This window comes from Symphodus melops (assembly GCF_947650265.1).
Source record: "Symphodus melops genome assembly, chromosome: 12".
NCBI classification, from domain to species: Eukaryota; Metazoa; Chordata; class Actinopteri; order Labriformes; family Labridae; genus Symphodus; species Symphodus melops.
The window spans coordinates 24,838,793-24,858,614 of record NC_136702.1 but is presented as its reverse complement, the minus strand read 5'-3'; the positions used below and the strand labels follow the sequence as shown (position 1 = coordinate 24,858,614).

The following is a 19,822-nucleotide window of genomic DNA, read 5'->3' as shown; positions in this document are numbered from 1 at the left end:
ATAGCCTCCATGTTATAAAGTGGTGTTTGTGCTCAATAGGCAGCAGGGCACGCTCCCATGGTGTTAACCAGTATGTGCTTTGATAATAAATCCACTTCCTCCTCCTCCTCCTCCTCATCTGTGAGCATCCATAAACTAATAAAGTGATAAACTCAGTAAGAAGACTGTTGAAAACAAGCCTCCTCTCTCCTGTGAATACAAAATGGAGGCAGCATGTAAATCTGAATTTAGGAGGAGGAAGCTGAAAGGCTGAAGCAGGTCAAGTGTTAAACTGTTTTTAATGTCTCTTTAAATTAAAATGTGCTCGACAACAAGAGAAGAAAGAAACGCTGCTATAGATCAATTACAGCCTCGACGTCATTCCATGAAAGCTGATTTGAATGGATGCAACAACTTTATTAACTCTCTCCGGTGCGCTCCTTTTACAAAGGCGGTTATGTCCGATCAGACACAGTGCTGACCAGCTGTCAGGTGCACGATGTGCCTGGGCGTCGTGCTACAGCTCACACCTCCCGCTCAATGTTTGACAATTCATTCATAAAATGAAGGGGAGAAAAGAGAGGCCCTTTTTTAATGCCTTGGTGTTCTGATGAAATGTTCTTTTTGTTATATTCACATTTATCTGCTATAATTCAAACATTCTGGACCTTCATTTGTTTCTCAGTAACACCTAAATTGCTCTTGCAGTCGTCCTGCTTTCCGTCCAAACTCTCACCTGAGTTTGCACCTGTTATCATTCATGCAAATGTTCTTAGTAGATCACCTGCAAAACTCCCACAAACCAAACGTGAACACGCAATTTATTCCTCTTTAACTGAGATCTCAGTAAATCAGACCCAAAGTCAGCTTTTATTCACCAGATCACCTGAAGACATCAAACTCAGAGGTCAGAAACTTATCTCTGAGACACACACACACACACACACACACACACACACACACACACACACACACACACGGAGGAGGGAGAGGCAATGATCCTGGCTGATGATTAACAGGTAGATCACCTGAGGAGTCTGAAGGTTAAAGTATTCAGTCAGTGAGACTCCATTTTAAACGACAGAAAGACATTTTGGATCTCTCAGTGAGTGTTTCTGTGTTTCCTCTCAGACTGACTCAGATCAGATCATGGATGTGAGTTTAGAGGACGAGGAGGACGGAGCAGAGTCTGCTGTACCCAGCTGTCTGTCGATGAAGAGTGATTGGTCCAAAGGTCAACCTCTACTCTTCAGTAAAGAATCTGGAGCCTCAGACTCAAAGTAAGAAAACTCAACAAATCTTTTTCACTTCAGATTTAATTTTTCCTAAAACAAATCATTGTTAGAAATCATTTTTTAAATCCTCATTATTCCTGTCATCCATATTTCCTGTTTGTCAAATGTCATGATGAGATCTGTTTGTTGTTGCTGTGATATCTAAAGAGGGATTCATGTGATGGAAATATAATAAAAGTTTGTTATTGCAGATTTGAGAGGAGCAGACAGAGAGCAGAGTCTCCTGTACCCAGCTGTCAGTCTCTGAAGAGTGATTGGTCCAAAGGTCAACCTCTACTCTTCAGTAAAGAATCTGGAGCCTCAGACTCAAAGTAAGTCTTCTTACTAACTCCTTGTCTCTTCAGATGCTTCAGAGTTGCCTTGGCACCTCAGATAGATAGATAGATACTTTATTGATCCCGAGGGAAATTCAAGGCGTCCAGTAGCAGTATACAGACAGGCAGGACACAAGACATTAGTTACAATACACACCCGCTGCCCCCCCCCCCCCCCGTATACAATAATCCCCCAAACAAGATTTAGCAGCCCCTATGTGACTATGAGTAAACATAATTACAGGTTAAACCTGTGCAGTTAGCATTAGCATTAGACTTAAAACGTATATAGTATAATGTACATAACCTGTGAGGGAGAGAAAAACATGTGCTGATTAAAAGAGACCTATAAACAGTTAAAGAGCCTTAGAAACAAAGTGCTGACCTTCTAGAAACTAGTTACATGTGCATGTACAGAGGTGTTTGAGGTAGTGCCAGAGGTGTGAGTACAGTCATTAAACAGTCAATGCAGGGATGCAGACTGGGCCATCAAAGTGCTCAGCAACTTAAAGGAGCAGTGATTAGCATTAAGTGTCCAAAACAATAAGGTGAAACCAGGAGTGATTTGGGTGATTGCCATTAAAGTACCCAACTATTGAGGAGCAGATGTCACGAACACACAAAGAGACCCAAATGCACGACTCGGTGGGACAAAAACAGTTTCTCAAAACGTTTATTCCAGGCAGGGTTCGGTACACGGTAGTCAGTCCAATAAGGCAAAGGTACAAAATCGGCATGCAAAAACGGAATCCAAAAACACACGGGGGTCAGAACAAGAATCAGAATACTAGGAATTGCTGGGACGCTGCTACGAAGAGACAAGACGAACTGGCAAAGAGTGAAGGGCAGACAGACATTAAATACTGAACAGGGGGTGGAGTTAACAAGACACAGGTGAGACACATCAGGTAATCAGCAGGCTGAGACACACTGGGGGAAGGGCATGCAGCCAACAGACCTGAAACGAGACACAGGGTGAGTAACAAGTAAAACAAGCACAGGACATGAAACATGAGGAAAAACATAAAATAAACAAACACTTAACCCGGGGATGTGACAGCAGATTAGCATTAAGTGTCAAAGACAATAGAGTGAAACGTGACCTTGTTAGGGTGATCATGTCAACCATTACAGATGTAGCATAACACAACAGTAGGATGAAACCAGACATGATTAGGGTGATTATCATTAAAGTGACCTGTGCTCAGTAAGGTGACTATCAATATGCATTAAAGTGTCCAACTGGAGGCTGACTCTGAGGTCAGCAGTGCAGATGAGGAGTGAGAAAAAAGTGAAAAATGAGTCCAGGGTTCACCGTGTGCTTCTTCCCTGCCGTGACAGTGAAGTGTAGTACAGTCTTATGGCCTATAGGGGGACAAAAGAGTTCTTGAGTCTGTCCGTGGAGCACGACTGTGACAGCAGTCTGTCACTGAACATGCTCCTCTGACCGGTGAAGGTGCTGTGCAGAGGGTGGTGTGTGTTGTCCATGATGGAGAGCATTTTGTCAAGAGACCTCCTCTCTACCACTGTCACCAGTGAGTCCAGCTCTGTACCCACCACAGAGCCGGCCCTCCTCACCAGTCTGTCCAGGCGTGCTGCGTCCCTCTTCTTGCAGCTTCCTCCCCAGCACACCACTGCGTAGAAGAGGACGCTGGACACCACAGACTGGTAGAACATCTGCAGGTCAGAGTCGGTTCTACCACAGAGTGGATTTGGTTCTGCAGCCAGGTGGATTCGGGTCCGTGGTCTTGAGCGGAGGGGTTACCTCAGTTGGTTTGAGCGTGTTTAAAAAAACTCCATCTCTTAACTGTGATGAGTTATGGCTTCAAAAGATCTCAAAAATGTCCAAAATGACAAAAGACAAATGAATTAAATTGTGTGTGGACAAAACTTAACCGGAGGGCAGACAAGGCCTTCTTCCAGTTAGAAAGTGCCGTGACTTGGATTAAAAGAAGAAGCTAATAAAAATTCAAGAGAGTTTCAGTTTGTAAATCAGCACTCTTAGAAGTTCAAGAAAAGTTTCAGCATTTGAGCTGAGCTGAAAGAAACATGAGATGGCGTGGAGCCCAAAGTTCAGAGTGACACAAAGACGAGATGAAGAGATAACAGATGAAGCTAAAAAGAGTCTTGTGCACTTCAGGGTAAACTTCTTACACGGCTGAGGGGGGGGGGGGGGGGGGGGGGGGCAGCGGGTGTGTATTGTAACTGGTCTCTTTCTATCTACTTTCCTTTCAAACATAACATCAGATACAATACATGAGACTCATCCGTTCATTACATACAAAGAGTACTGTCCTCAGTGTGATCACGCGAGGACAAAGGGGTTTTTCCTGGGGAAGACAGACAACATTCATTTGCATACCATTTTCTGATAACTCAGCTTTAGATGAATCGAAGTCGCATGAAAATGTTACTCACAGTGTCCAAACTGCATTTATCTGACTTTCAAGTTGACTAAACATTCTTTAATGTTCAATCTGGACATGGAGTGAATTCTTTCAGTTCTTCCAGCAGCATATCACAAAGTCCATTTGGACAGCCTCCAAAGATAGTGTGGCTATTCTTCTGTCATGTTAATTTAATTGTGATGTTGGGGTTTGTGGCCTGGAGCCTTAAAGGAAACATAAGGACATCATATTTTGCAAATGGTGGCTTCCCCCTTTAAATCAGAACAAGAATTCCTTTGTTGTCCTTCACGCCAAATGTCCTGGTGAGCCCGGATGTATGATGACCATGTTAATGATTACACCGGCATCTGGTCGTTGTGCTGGGAGAGGTTCTAAAGAGAGAGGGCCTTATAAATCCCAGAGGTCATCTGAAATATTCTTTACAGAGGACTCTTACAAACCTTTGAACCTGCCCGTTATCCTCCTACTTCTCATTAGTACGTTTATTAGCAGCAGAAGATGGCACTCAGCACGGCCCCTGTTTCAGTTTGTTATTGTCTCTGTTTAGTCTTTTCAGCATCATCTGATATGATACTGTGAGCTCATACGTAAGAAGGTGTTTGAGAAAGCAGAGAGCCAAAGGAAAAGTCTGTGTGACAGCTAAAGTGTAGAGAAGATGATAAAGTGAGTCTTTACTTCAGCTGAGCTTCTTTAGCTGGGACTTTTTGAAGAGTCTTTAAGACCTTCTTGATCCAAAGCAGCGAGCACAAACACTTAAAGGAATCATGGTGTTCATGTGTTTCTGTTCATGACAGCAGTCAATATAACAAGTGAACAATGATTTGAACTGAACATTGAACTAAACCTGGGAACATTTCTTTTTAGGACATTTATCCACAGAATCAAGATTTAAATCACATCAATAGTGCAGCTCTAGTATAAAGACCCTCCTGACAGGGAGCATGTTGTGTTCAGGTTGTGTCAAAGTCCAGGACTGACTTTATGTCCCATTCTGACCCAGGAGAGAAATCTGACTGTACTGTGCCGAAGCAGGTTTGACCCCCAAAGTCCAGTTCCTTAGACTTGAGTGAGCGCTCTGATCCGTGGTCTTGGCCCGGCACAGATGGAAGAGGTGATCTGAGGCATGGTGCGGTATCTCATGCGCAAGCAGAAGCACGGGAACTCAACGTGAACATGAAGTATAATCCTGGAGTGTTATATCTGTTTCTGACTAGATGACTCAAAGTAATCCTCAAAGTCCTTCAACATTTAAGTTAGGATATTTAATGATAGATGGTATAAATGATGAGACAGATGAATATATGCTAAGGTAATGATTATGATGCAGGAGGACGTTGTAGGTAGGCTGGTCTGGAAGGATGAACTGACTGCGAGGGTGGGGGTTCCCTCTCAGGCGTAGTTCTTCCAGAGCTGATCATTGCCCCCAAAGAGTCAAGTTTAATGTAGCTGAGCTAAGTGTGAGACTGATGCATATCAGTATCGTCAGTTGTTGGAGTAGCAGTGATATGTCTGAGATGACCAGGGTCCGAGGATTTGGTCGAGAAGTTTAGTCTGGCTTCTGTGCATGCTGCGCTGAGGAGGATGAAGGGACAGAATAGAGTTCGTAGGAGTGTCTGAGAAGTGCAGGACTTTGTGACATTGTTTCTGGAACAAAAGCGATTGTTGTTTTCCTGTTTCAGTGAGTGAGAGCAATTTGAGAGTTTAAGGCCTGAGCTGCGAGCCTCGTGTTGTTATTTTTATCAGAGGCTCGTATAGGCTAAGATAGGAATCGAGGCGAAAAAGGTTCCCAGCTGATCTGTTTGGCTTTGATAGGGTGTGAATGCGAGAAAATCTAGTGTGAATGATGATGTCAGAGGTGGAGTAGCCTGAACCTAACGTGTGGAAGCAGAGGCTACGAAGGTCAGACATGAATAGAAGTTCTTGATGGCCATTAGATAGATAGATAGATAGATAGATAGATAGATAGATAGATAGATAGATAGATAGATAGATAGATAGATAGATAGATAGATAGATAGATAGATAGATAGATAGATAGATAGATAGATAGATAGATAGATAGATAGATAGATAGATAGATAGATAGATAGATAGATAGATAGATAGATACTTTATTGATCCCGAGGGAAATTCAGGGCATCCAGTAGCAGTATACAGACAGGCAGGACACAAGACATTGGTTACAATACAAGACATTGGTTACAATACACACCCGCTGTCCCCCCTCCCCTCTCTTATACCATAATCCCCCAAACAAGATTTAGCAGCCCCAAGATGACTAAGAGTAAAGGTTAAACCTGTGCAGTTGGCATCAGCATTAGACTTAAAACTTATATAGCATAATGTACCTAACCTGTGAGGAGAGAGAAACATGTGTGCAGTTTAAAAGAGACCTGTAGACAGATAAAGAGCCTTGGAAACAAGGGCTGACCTTCTAGCAACTAGTTACATGTGCATGTACAGAGGTGTTTGAGGTAGTGCCAGAGGTGTGAGTACAGTCGTTAAACAGTCAATGCAGGAATGCAATTGGGCTCAGCAACATAGAGGAGCAGTGATTAGCATTAAGTGTCCAAAACAATAAGGTGAAACCAGGAGTGATTAGGGTGATTGCCATTTAAGTACCCAACTTAAGTTAAACTTGACCTAGTTAGGGTGATCATGTCAACCATTACAGATGTAGCATAACACAACAGTAGGATGAAACCAGACATGATTAGAGTGATTATCATTAAAGTGACCTGTGCTCAGTAAGGTGACTATCAATATGCATTAAAGTGTCCAACTGGGGGCTGACTCTGCGATCAGCAGTGCAGATGAGGAGTGGGGGGAAAAAAAGTGAAAAAAAGAGTCCAGGGTTCACCGTGTGCTTCTTCCCTGCCGTGACAGTGAAGTGTTGTACAGTCTTATGGCCAGGGGGACAAAAGAGTTCTTGAGTCTGTCCGTGGAGCACGACTGTGACAGCAGTCTGTCACTGAGCATGCTCCTCTGGCCGGTGAAGGTGCTGTGCAGAGGGTGGTGTGTGTTGTCCATGATGGAGAGCATTTTGTCCAGAGACCTCCTCTCTACCACTGTCACCAGAGAGTCCATCTCTATACCCACCACAGAGCCAGCCCTCCTCACCAGTCTGTCCAGGCGTGCTGCGTCCCTCTTCTTGCAGCTTCCTCCCCAGCACACCACGGCGTAGAAGAGGACGCTGGTCACCACAGACTGGTAGAACATCTGCAGCAGCTTTTTGCAGATGTTGAAGGACCCCAGCCTTCTCAGGAAGTACAGACGACTCTGTCCCTTCCTGCAGGTAGTGTCCATGTTAGGCGACCAGTCCAGCTTGTCATCCAGCTGCAGCCCCAGATACCCGTAGGTCCTGACCACCTCCATGTCGACCCCCCCGATGGAAACAGGTTCTAGATATGGTTTGTTCCTTCAGAAGTCCACCACCATCTCCTTGGTCTTGGAGGTGTTTAGCTGCAGATGGTTGTCACTGCACCACGTCACAAAGTCCTCGATCAGGCTCCTGTACTCCTCCTCCTGTCCATCTCTGACACAAGCAACTATCGCAGTGTCGTCCGAGTATTTCTGCATGTGTCAGAGCTCAGAGTTATACTGGAAGTCAGAGGTGTACAGGGTGAACAGGACGGGGGAGAGCACAGTCCCCTGTGGTGCACCGGTGCTGCTGACCACAGTGTCAGATGTGCAGTCCTTCAGTCTGACGTACTGTGGTCTCTCTGTGAGATAGTCCGTGATCCACCTCACCAGGTACGAGTCCACCCTCATCTCGGTCAGCTTGTCTCTCAGTAGGAGGGGACGGATGGTGTCGAAGGCGCTTGAGAAATCAAAGAACATGATTCTCATCACGCTGCTCCCTTTGTCCAGATGAGAGTAAGCCCTGTGTAGAAGATAGAGGATGGCGTCGTCCATGCCCACCTTTGCCTGGTATGCAAACTGCAGGGGATCCTGTGTGTGTTGGACCTGGGGTCTGAGGTGTTGGAGCAGCAGCCGTTCAAAGGTCTTCATAACGTGGGATGTCAGAGCGATTGGTCTGAAGTCGCCTGGCTCACTGGGGTTTTTCTTCTTGGGGACCGGGGTGAGGCACGAGGTCTTCCAGAGCACAGGAACCTTCCCAAGCCGGAGGCTCATGTTGAAGATGTGCTGAAGTGGCTCCCCCAGCTCAGCAGAGCAGGCCTTTAGCATCCTGGGACAGACCTTGTCCGGGCCTGCTGCCTTCCTGGGGCGGAGTCTCTTCAGCTCCTTTCTAACCTGGTCTCTGGTGATGGTGGGGGGGAGGGGGGATGGATTGTCACTGGAGGTTGTGTCTGTCCTGGTGGAGGTGTTGGGGGGAGTGAGAGGGGGGGAGGGGGTGTTGGGGGAGTGAGGGGGGGAGGGGGTGTGTAGAGGGGTGCTGGGGGGATAGACACTGGCTGCAGCGACGGGGCTGTCGAACCTGTTAAAAAACAAGTTGAGCTGGTTTGCTCTCTCAGGGTCCCCGTCTTCTGCGTTGTTATTTTTCTTCTTGCAGCCTGTGATGGTTTTCATGCCCTCCCAGACCTCCCTCATGTTGTTCAGCTGCAGCTTCTGCTCTACCTTCCTACTGTACTCCTCCTTTGCCTCTCGGAGTCTGACCTTGAGTTCCCCCTGCACACGCTTCAGCTCTGCCTGGTCTCCCTCCTTGAATGCCCTTTTCTTCCTGTTAAGGATCTCCTTGACATCGCTGGTGATCCAGGGCTTGTTATTCGGGAAGCAACGCACAGTTTTAGTGGGAACCACAACGTCCATACAGAAGTTCATGTAGTCAGTTGTGCAGTGTGTGACCCCATCAATGTCATCACCATGAGTCTCTTGCAGGGCACTCCAGTCAGTGGTCTCAAAACAGTCTCTGAGAGCCTCCTCTGCCTCAGGAGACCACTTTCTGAAGGTGCGTGTTGTTACCGGTTGTCTCTGGATCTTAGTCTTGTACTGTGGCTTTAGTAGGACCAGGTTGTGATCGGACTTACCCAGAGGTGGTAAGGGGGTGGCAGTGTAGGCGTCCTTCACGTTTGCATACAGGAGGTCTATTGTCCTGTTCTTCCTGGTGGGACAGCTTACAAACTGGTGAAAGTCCGGTAGTGTGGAGTTCAATGTAACATGGTTAAAGTCCCCTGAGATGGCAATGAAAGCATCAGGGTGCTGTGTTTGTAATCTCGAGATGTTCGAGTGGATGACGTCACACGCAGTCTCGGCGTGTGCACGCGGTGGGACGTAAACAGCAACCACGATCGCATGAGAGAACTCTCTGGGCATGTAGTAAGGACGGAGACCTACCGCCAGCAGCTCGATGTCTTTGCTGCACGTTGCCTCCTTCACCATAATATGTCTATGGTGGCACCATCTGTTGTTAATAAACAGCACGAGTCCTCCTCCTTTCCGTTTTCCATTACGTTTCGTGTCTCTGTCCGCTCTCACTGTAGTAAAGCCCGGTAGATCCACACTAGCGTCCGGGGTGTTTTGTGTCAGCCAGGTTTCTGTGAGGCACATTAAACTGCACTCTCTAAATGTCCGGTTGTTCCTCACGAGAGCAGCCAGCTCGTCTGTCTTGTTGGTTAGACAGTTTACGTTCCCCATAACTATCCCCGGAACCGAGGGATCGACAGCCTCTATACCGCCGTCTCAGCTCTTCAGGTATCGGATGAACGATGCCGGCTTGTTCCGCTGACTGGAGTGAGAGCAGCTTCTCCCTTGAATAAGAAAGTTTTCCGCTGCTATTTCCACGAAGGCACGAAAGAGTATCCATAGGATACATAAAGTTATACACTGAAAGTGTACTATAAAACTATAAAACTATAAAAGTAGAAGTTGGCACAGAGCCAAGACAAACGAATAACATATCACGACGAGTACGACAGGGACGGAGCTACTGAATATGCAGCCACTCACGTCGGTGCACAACAATTCGGTTCCAATGATCTTATTTAGTGTTTTACATATTAGTCTTTAATTACTTGTTTGTATTTTCTAGGACATTGTTAATATTTAACGTCTATATACAAGAGCACAGGCTACCAAAGTTAAATTCCTTGGGTATTAAACATATCAGGCCAATTAAACTGATTCTTATTCTGTGTCCTTACACCTTTGATACAAGGTTATGTAGGAATGAAAGACAGAGAGCGCTGCGTTGCAGTGACTGATTTAGATGAATAAGTTAATGCCGCTATGTAAGTTAGAATAAAGGAGGACCCAATTTATGGATGGGCTGAGCATGGGTTGTGAAGTAGCAGATGGAGGCGAGTCTATCTCCTGCCTATCTAACTGGCGATTTCCTGCCAGTTAGATAGGCAGGACAGGTACTGGGAGTGAGACTGTTAAGAATTATTCATGCAAAGCACTCAAGAGAGTATAAATTCAGAGTCCGTAGTCTTATTTCCTACGCATATCTGATTTTACAAGTATTGTTAAATGACTACGATGTCATGGAGAGAGGTGACGCTGCACTTGTTAGGAAGGTATAGAGGAAGGATTTAGCCTGCGGAGTGAGGCGAATAACGTGTTTGAGGTAGCCGAGGAGTGAGTAGCCGACTTTTGATGCATCTATCTGCCGGAGATAGCAGGGAAGAAGAAGAAGACTGATTTGCTGTATTTAATATCTTCGGGTGATTGATGTAAACGTGTGCATGGATAGGTCAGCACAGTGATGAGGCAGAGAAGAGGTCGATAATCCACATCTTTTCGCTATGTACTTTGTGGTGGCTATATCTGCCTGTTCAGGATTCTGGAGATGGGTCGAGAGTTTTAGTTTCTGTGAGAGCAGACTGAAGATTGTGTCTATGTGAGGATCTGTCATGAAGTTTCTCTCTGCTTGGATGGAGACTATGAGTGAAGCCCTTCAGAAGAATGTAAACCAATCTCTACGTGGATGGTTTCTTAGTGCCTTGATTGTTAAGCCCGGGCTGACTGTCGGTCGGCAGGTGTGGTTGGATTATAGGGCTGCAGATGAAGACTGAAAAAAAGGCGTTACTTGCTCTCTGTGATCATCTGACTGTTTAGATTGTGTTTGATAAATCTTCAATTTTGTTATCACTACACCATCAGTTTAGTTCTAAAGACATGTCTTCACAGGGGGACGAAGAGGACTCATGTTAGAGAGGAGCAGACGTCCTGTCCTGGGTGTCAGGACGTCCTGAAGGATCCTGTCTCTACCAGCTGTGGACACTGGTTCTGCAGACAGTGCATCACCTCATACTGGGACCAGTCTGGTTCATCAGGAGACTCATCCTGTCCTCAGTGTGGAGAAAGATCCAGACCAGGATCTGGACAGCAGACAGTCAGTCAGAGCAGCACTGAACAAAGTAAGACTGTACATCTTTGTGCTTCTGTGATCTCCTCCTAAAACACGACTTTTATTGGTCAATGTCAAAAGTCTAGAAATTAAAACTCTTTTTACTTCTTTTACAATAACATCTGAAAACAATAATCAGATTGTATCATTCTCTCTTTCAGTAGATAGAGGTCAGCAGGAGGTTTTAGATCAACATAAGGTCAGTCTGAGGACGAGATGTGAACGTGTGACTGAAGGAAGTGAAGAAACAGGAAGTAGAACCCCCCTCAACAGGATCTACACTGAGCTCCACATCACAGAGGGGCAGAGAGAAGAGGTGAACACCCAACATGAGGTGAGACAGATGGAGACAAATTCGAAAAAGAAGAAGACCCTCCATGAGACTCCAATCAAGGGCCAGGACATCTTTAAAGCCTTACCCGACCAACAGGAACCAAAGACAGGAGCTCAACCCGACCAACAGGAACCAAAGACAGAACCTCAACCTGACCAACAGAAACCCATCAGAGTGGTTCTGACAAACGGCGTGGCTGGTGTTGGAAAAACCTTCTCAGTGCAGAAGTTCACTCTGGACTGGGCCGAGGGCTCAGAGAACCAAGACGTCAGTCTGCTGATCCTGCTTTCATTCAGGGAGCTGAACTTGGTCAGAGATAAGCGCTACAGTCTTCTTGAGCTGCTCCGTGTTTTCCATCCAACATTACAGAAGGTGGCAGCAGAGACGCTCGCTGGCTGTAAACTGTTGTTCATCTTTGACGGCCTGGATGAAAGCAGACTGTCATTGGACTTCACAAACAGGGAGGTTGTGTCTGATGTCACACAGAAGTCATCGTTAAACACACTGTTCACAAACCTCATCAAGGGGAATCTGCTCCCCTCAGCTCTCATCTGGATCACTTCTCGACCTGCAGCAGCCAATCAGATCCCTCCTTCATGTGTTGACAGGGTAACAGAAGTACGAGGCTTCACTGACGCCCAGAAGGATGAGTACTTCAGGAGGAGGTTCAGTGATGAAGATCTGTCCAGCAGAATCATCTCACACATCCAGACATCCAGGAGCCTCCACATCATGTGTCTGATCCCGGTCTTCTGCTGGATCACTGCCACAGTTCTGAAGCACATGATGAGCACAGAGCAGAGAGGAGAGCTGCCCAACACCCTGACTGACCTGTACTCACACTTCCTGCTGGTTCAGACAAAGAGGAAGAAGAACAAGTATGTTGAGGGACATCAGATGAGTCTACATGAGCTGACAGAGGCCGACAGGGAAGTTCTTCTAAAGCTGGGGAGGCTGGCGTTTGAACATCTGGAGGACGGAAACATCATGTTCTACCAAGAAGACCTGGAGCGGTGTGGTCTGGATGTCACAGAGGCCTCAGTGTACTCAGGAGTTTGTACTGAGATCTTCAAATCAGAGTGTGTGATCTTCCAGAAAACAGTCTACTGCTTTGTTCATCTGAGCGTTCAGGAGTTTCTGGCTGCAGTCTACATGTTCCACTGTTTCACCAACAGGGAGAGAACAGTAGTGGAGGCTTTTCTGGGAAATAAACATTTAAAATTTTTAACCCTGGAAATGTTCTTGAAGAAGTCAATGATGAAATCCCTGAAAAGTAAGAACGGTCACCTGGACCTTTTTGTTCGCTTCCTTCATGGTCTTTCTCTGGAGTCAAACCAGAGACTCTTAGGACGCCTGCTGGGTCAGACAGACAACAGTCCAAAAATGATCCAGAGGGTCATCAACAACCTGAAGGAGATGAACAGTGAAGATATCTCTCCTGACAGAAGCATCAACATCTTCCACTGTCTGACAGAGATGAAGGACCTCTCAGTCCATCAGGAGATCCAACAGTTCCTAAAGTCAGAGAACAGGTCAGAGAAGAGACTCTCTGTGATCCACTGCTCTGCTCTGGCCTACATGCTGCAGATGTCCGAGGAGGTTCTGGATGAGTTGGACCTGAAGAAGTACACCACATCAGTCCAGGGACAACAGAGACTGATTCCAGCTGTGAGGAACTGCAGGAAGGCAAAGTAAGTCCAGATGTGATGAGTATTATAAATCAGTGTCATGTACTAATGTACTTATTTTAATATAAACTAAACATAATCCTCTTTGTTCATCAAAAACTGTTCCTCTCTTAATGTTCAGGAGAAACAGTCAGTCGAAGCTTTTTTCACGTGATGTTTTTTATCTTTTTGTCCTGAGTTCATAAATGTCTTTGATAGTTGTGTTGTGAACACATTCAGGAGAGAATTCCCAAAGAAGTGACTGAGATGTGTGATAGTGTTAATCCTTGAAAAGAGAGATATCAGATGCTGTGAGTGCCCCCTTCCAGCCTCTGCAGGCATTACTAATCAATCATGAGCATCATCTCTGAACATCTCAGCAGGTAGATCACAGACAAACTGTTCTTACAGGAGATCCTTCACCTCACTACATTTGATTCTTTGCTAACTTGTTTGATTTCTGGATCATTCTGCAGCAGTCTCTGTATTTTCACATTTGTAGAAGTGAGCCAGACGAGAATGAGATCGTCCTCCAGAGTTACTGTTCAATGAGTTTCAAATGGTTTTCTACTGTAGAGAGATTCCTCTGATCAGCAGGCATGGGTTATACTACCATTGCTATGCTGATGAGACACAGCTTTACATTAGAACCGCCCCCGTGCCTACAGCCACACTGGCCACCTGCCTGGACGTTCTTCAACTTAACTGCCCCAAATTAAAGCCATCCTCATCGGCACTCCTCATCAGCTCTGCTCCTCCCCCATCGATTTCACTTTCTCCGACCAAAACATCCCTTGTTCCACTTCTGTCACTAACCTCGGTGTGAAAATGGATCAGCAGCTAAACTACGACACCCACATCAATCACCTCTGCAAGACCGCATTCTACCACCTCAAAATCAACGCCAAACTCCGCCCCTCACTCACCCTGACAGATGCAGAGAAGCTCATCTACACCTTTGTCACCTCCAGGTTGGAATACTGCAACGCACTCCTCATCGGGATCCCTGGCAAGAGCATCCAGAAGCTCCAGTATATATTTAAAACAGCGCTGCCAGGATCCTGATGAGGGTGCGCAAACACAAACACATCATCCCCATCCTCAAATCCCTTCACTGGCTCCCCATCAAGCTCTGAATTGAGTTTAAGGTCTCCCTCCTCACCCATCAATGCATCCACAAATCTGCCTCCCCTTACCTCCAGGAGCTCCTCACCCCCAGACCCCTTCACACACCCTCCGTTCAACATCCACACACACCCTTGCAACACCAAGGACCAAGCTCTGCACCATGGGTGATAGAGCTTTCTCTGCTGCTGCCCCAAGACTGTGGAACGCTCTCCCCGAGCACTGGAAGGCCCCACAGACTACATCCTTTTTTTTAAAAAAGCCTTAATACTCATCTTTACTCTTTACTTTAGATGAAGAATATTTGAGAGGAAGGAGGCTACGCCAGTTTCATGGAATAAGTCCAACTCAGTGGTTTGTCTGTAAGGACCAGAGAGCTCAGATCTTTCCATTCCAATCGATTATTCTCCAGTTTTTAACTGGTTTTCTGTCAGAGGACAAAGAGTAACACACGTCATCAATCAACACATTATAATCCAAGTCACAGATCAGATGTAACAAAAGCTAATGTTCATCTTTAAAACTTACGACAGAATTAAAGATATGACTCAAACACAACCAAAGTAAATCAGTAGATAAATAAATGAACTCATTCACTGCTACTTATTGGACTTCAACAAAGGAAACTTCCATCTTAAGCACACAGTCCAAACTATCAGGATTGATGAGGCATTCACATGCAGTCAGCTCCATTGTTCCCAAAGAGTTCACAGCAGGTGAGCTGGCTGCCTTTATCTGCTCTGAAGCTCCGCCCATCCAGGAAACATAAAGCCAGGTAGAGGAGAGTGGGAGAAGGAGGGGGGATTTTACACCATAGACATGATGTCCTCCTAAATAAAACTCCATTAGTTTCCATTCATCAGTAACATTTAGTGAATGATTGACAGGTGAAGAATGTGCAGGTTTGAAAACCAGTGATGAGACTTTTTGTGTCAGTGACAGATTCCACTGATGTGTAAAGTTAAGACCAAACAGGACAAACTGTTTAATCATCAGATGTGAGACATGAATATCAAACTCTTCTTTTATAAGTCATATTTCTCTATTTTATGTGTCACTACAGACTTTATAACTGTGGACTCTCAGAGACTCACTGTGACGTCGTGGCCTCAGCTCTGAAGTCCAACCCCTCCCATCTCAGAGAGCTGGAGCTGAGTGAGAACTACCTGCAGGATTCAGGAGTGAAACTGCTGTGTGAGGGACTGAGGAGTCCAAACTGCAGACTGGAGACTCTGAGGTCAGATCACTGACTGTAATATAGATATAAATATACTAGAAACTGAGTTTGAATGTATTAAAGGTTAGCAGATCGAGATGTATGGTCTCGTCTTTAAGGGGGTCCGAACACAAATATGAAAAAATAAAGATAAATCCAAAACAGCATTACTGAACAGACATAGTTAAAATAACACAATCACAGCCCCACATGTGACCTGATGATGCCTGTGTGGATGTAACTGGTTCAGAGTGAACTCCATCAGCTGGGTGGTGTGGTTAGCATTCAAACAGAGCTAAGAGTCAAACACAGTCTAACACAGGCCAAAGTGTCAAAACAACTCAGGACTCAAGCTCTGCAGGAAGAGTTCAAAAAGAAACACAAAGGAGGCGGGTCGAATCAGTCACAGAGTTTATCATTTAGAACAAGTTTAGATTGAGTTTTTAAAGTTTTTTGTCAAAGTTTTCCAGATTTATGAATCATCTTCATGCAGAGAAAAGTTTGAAACTCTTCATGAAGATTATGACCAACGTGCACATGAAGCCTCTGGTTTCCTCTGGTTCTGTTAAGAAGTGAAATCATGAAGACTTGTGATTGAATAATGTGTGATTTGATAAATGTAGTAACATCACAGAGCTGACTGAGATCAGCAGCCTGTTCTTCATCTGTGCACATGAACAGCTGGATGAATGTTGAGCTGACATTTGGAGGATTTAGATTTAGTGAATACACAATCAGAAATGATCCTCTAATCATTTAGAGAAAACTTGATTCATCAGGACAAAGTGATGTTGAGATACTCATCACAACCTGAACACATGACTGGATTACACATTATTTTTATTCTTCTTTTATTCTTTGTTCAGATTGAAGTTCTGCAGTTTGTCAGAGATCAGCTGTTCTTCTCTGGCCTCAGCTCTTAAGTCCAACCCCTCCCATCTCAGAGAGCTGGACCTGAGCTACAACAACCTGCAGGATTCAGGAGTGAAGCTGCTGTGTGATTATCTGCAGAGTCCAAACTGCAGACTGGAGACTCTGAGGTCAGACACCTTTTCTTTCTTTGAGTCTGTGCTGCTGTTCAACACCTCAGGAATGATGAACACTGTGTGAATCCTAACCTGAAAACAAGCTGAGCAGCATGAAACAAGCTAACATTAGCAGCAGCTCTGCTCCCAGCCCCCACTGACTTCCTGAGTCCACTGAAGAGGGTCTGCTAATCTCATGTTGTGTTTGTCCTGCCTGTCTTAATGACTCATTAGGCAACGCAAGTTTATTTGTATAGCACATTTCAAGAACAAGGCAATTCAAAGTGCTTTACACAAGACATCAAAAGCATCATGACAGAGGAAAGAAAAGATACATAAAAGTTCAAAATCACTGAAATTATTAAAACTTGACATTTGTTCAAGTAAAAACAATTCAAATAAAATGAATATAAGGAAGACTATAAAAAGGATTTAAAAGTTACAGTACAGAGTGAAAGATTAAAACCTTTATTAAAACATTTTAGTTAAAGGCAGCAGTCATTTGGACATTTGGAGGATTTAGATTTAGTGAATACACAATCAGAAATGATCCTCTAATCATTTAGAGAAAACTTGATTCATCAGGACAAAGTGATGTTGAGATACTCATCATAACCTGAACACATGTGACTGGATTACACATTATTTTTATCATTCTTTTATTCAGATTGAGGGGCTGCAGTTTGTCAGAGATCAGCTGTTCTTCTCTGGCCTCAGCTCTGAAGTCCAACCCCTCCCATCTCAGAGAGCTGGACCTGAGTAACAACAACCTGAAGGATTCAGGAGTGAAGCTGCTGCGTGATCTTCAGGAGAATCCAAACTATCGACTGGAGACTCTGAGGTCAGTCTCTCAGTGTTCTTTAGTAAACCCTCCACATATTTGAATTCATTTATTTAATAGGGACAATGTGATTGAACATAGTTTCAATACAAAGAAACTGATGAGCTGCATAAAGAGTTTATAGCTGTTGTTAATTTCCAGCTCGTGTCTCTAGTTGGTCCTTTGTGTAAACAAACACATTAAACTCCAACACACTTGATGAGGATCCATTAAAATACATGAACCACAATATGACAATACAAATGCTTTAAAGCAGAGAACATTACAGATTGAAGATACAATCTGAAAGTGGGCACAGCTCTCATTTCATTCATTCAGATTCTTGTTTGTTGCTGGAGAAATCCTTTTCTGGGTGGACACTATGAAGAGAGTTCAACATACTCAGGGTTTGTTTTCTGTGATCTGGCTTCACTAACCCTGACAGAAGAGATGGTGCTGAACAGTCACATGAAGCTGCTTATCAACCTGAGAAGTAAACCCAGAGTTTCAGAGAGCACGCTCACATAAAAGGGGCGGAGCTAGCTTCATTTAACCTATCACAATCATCACAGAGTCTGCAGTCAGCAGATCATCATATCTAACAAACTGTGAACAAACTATATGAATAATATGAAGAAGTTGAAGACAAACAGGCTCAAAGACTAAAGTTACACAGCTGCAGGAACAAATGCAGGAAGGACAACTGACAGAAACAAAGAAACATCAGAGAGGATTCATGTCCAAACTACGGCTTCTTCTATTTCCTTCCCATCGTTAGTTCACCTCAGAACTGAGCAGAAGAACTCCTGTTTCTTCTCTGAACATTTACTGTGAAGGTTTTTATTTCATCTTTTTTTTTTTCATAACTCAGTGTTAAATCTCACACTCAGACACCAGTATGAAACCATTCAGTGTTACAGTACAAAGGTGGAGTGGGGGGCGGAGCTTAGTTACAGCACTGTGGGGGAATCTGATGACTTCCAGCTGATGAAGGGAGTCAGTGTAGAAAATGATTTCTGATTTCTGTCATCTCTCTTCTCATCTCTTTAGATGCACGCCGAGGCTACTTTTCCGATAATGTGACTGATCAGAAATCTGGTGAAGTAGAGAGGAGCAGCTGATGATCCACAGAGGAGGAACCTCCACCATCTTGTGTGTGGAGAAGCTCTGCAAGCTGAGGAGAGCTTCATCCATCAGGGACTGACAGAGGAATCAGCTCACAGTTCATTTCAGTGATATTTCTAATGAATCTGTTCCCCACACATTACATGTTGGAGAAAACAAGACAACAGAGTCTCCTCTAAAAGCACCACCTTTGTCCACATGTGATTTCACACACCTCACTCATACAAATACACACCCACACACAAACACGCCAGTTTGCTTTCTGTCGTGTAGTTTATAACAATTATTTGTTTTTTGTTCTATAAAGTTTTAATTTAAAGAGCAGTTGTTTGTGATTACTAGTGTTTTTGCATTGTGACATAGGTTTTGTGTTCAGATTTCCACCTTCTATTAAATATAAATAGTTAATTTTTAAAAACATTACTATTTAATTAATTAATTTTGGAGACTGATATTTTAACATTTGGTTGTTTCCTGATTTCATGGTGTTGGCCTTCGGTTTATTAAACTCAGTTTAATAACAATTGTTGATTTATTTTGTGTTTATTTATTTATTATTGTGAATTTAATTTTTAATTTCAACCATATTTTACTCTAAAAAACCAACATAATTGTTGATCATGTATTCACTCCTGTAAAACGCCCACATTATGGTGCCCCGTGTGAGGCCGTGTACACCAACATTATGGCGCCCCGTCTGAGGTATTTAATAAAACAGCTTTTGTTGCATTCTTTGTTCACATTTATCCAACTTTTTAATCCTTAAAGGAACTCTTCTGAATTAAATCTTTTCTTTGGGAGAGAACATTTTTGTTGTTAGGGTTAATGAGCAGACATCAAACTATGTGTTACTTGTGTTGTTGTATGTTGATGAGTAGTTTTTAGTGTTCATATTTCACGTCTTCAATTTATAAAATACAGGTTAGTGATTATTAATATGTTAGTACTTAATTAATTCAAGACTGATTTTGTAATATTCGGTTGTTCTCTGATTTCAGAGTTGTGCCCCCTATGTTTATTAACTCAGTTGGATAGTATTGATTTATATTAATAATTCAACAAAGATAATTATTTATGTTAATTTGATAACCAAATTTTACTGTTTGAAACCCATTATGAATGTTGACCGTGTTTTAGCTCCTGCAAAACCCCAACACCAGAGTAACTATCTGTTTTTTGTGTGACTCCAAGCTTGTGATGTGATG

General features: G+C 44.0%; 2 protein-coding genes across 2 annotated transcripts in view; both read left to right on the top strand.

Annotated features, from left to right (window-relative positions):
* LOC306832401 (uncharacterized protein) overlaps positions 1-18,821 on the top strand; it is a 126,430-nt gene extending 107,609 nt beyond the window's left edge. Inside the window, exons 16-18 of the mRNA XM_079357052.1 lie at positions 16,514-16,687; positions 17,340-17,513; positions 18,543-18,821. Coding sequence (XP_079213178.1) covers positions 16,514-16,687; positions 17,340-17,513; positions 18,543-18,570 — 376 coding nt within the window. The 3' untranslated portion in view covers positions 18,571-18,821. The remainder of the gene's footprint in view (positions 1-16,513; positions 16,688-17,339; positions 17,514-18,542) is intronic.
* Positions 1,076-15,681, top strand: LOC306832919 (protein NLRC3-like; the record flags this gene model as incomplete). The annotated part of the gene is made up of 6 exons (XM_079357940.1): positions 1,076-1,259; positions 1,466-1,585; positions 11,086-11,315; positions 11,467-11,700; positions 11,749-13,330; positions 15,495-15,681. The coding sequence occupies exons 1-6, from the start codon at positions 1,129-1,131 to the stop codon at positions 15,679-15,681; spliced, it is 2,484 nt and encodes an 827-aa protein (XP_079214066.1). The 5' UTR covers positions 1,076-1,128.
* Positions 18,822-19,822: the final 1,001 nt, after the last annotated feature.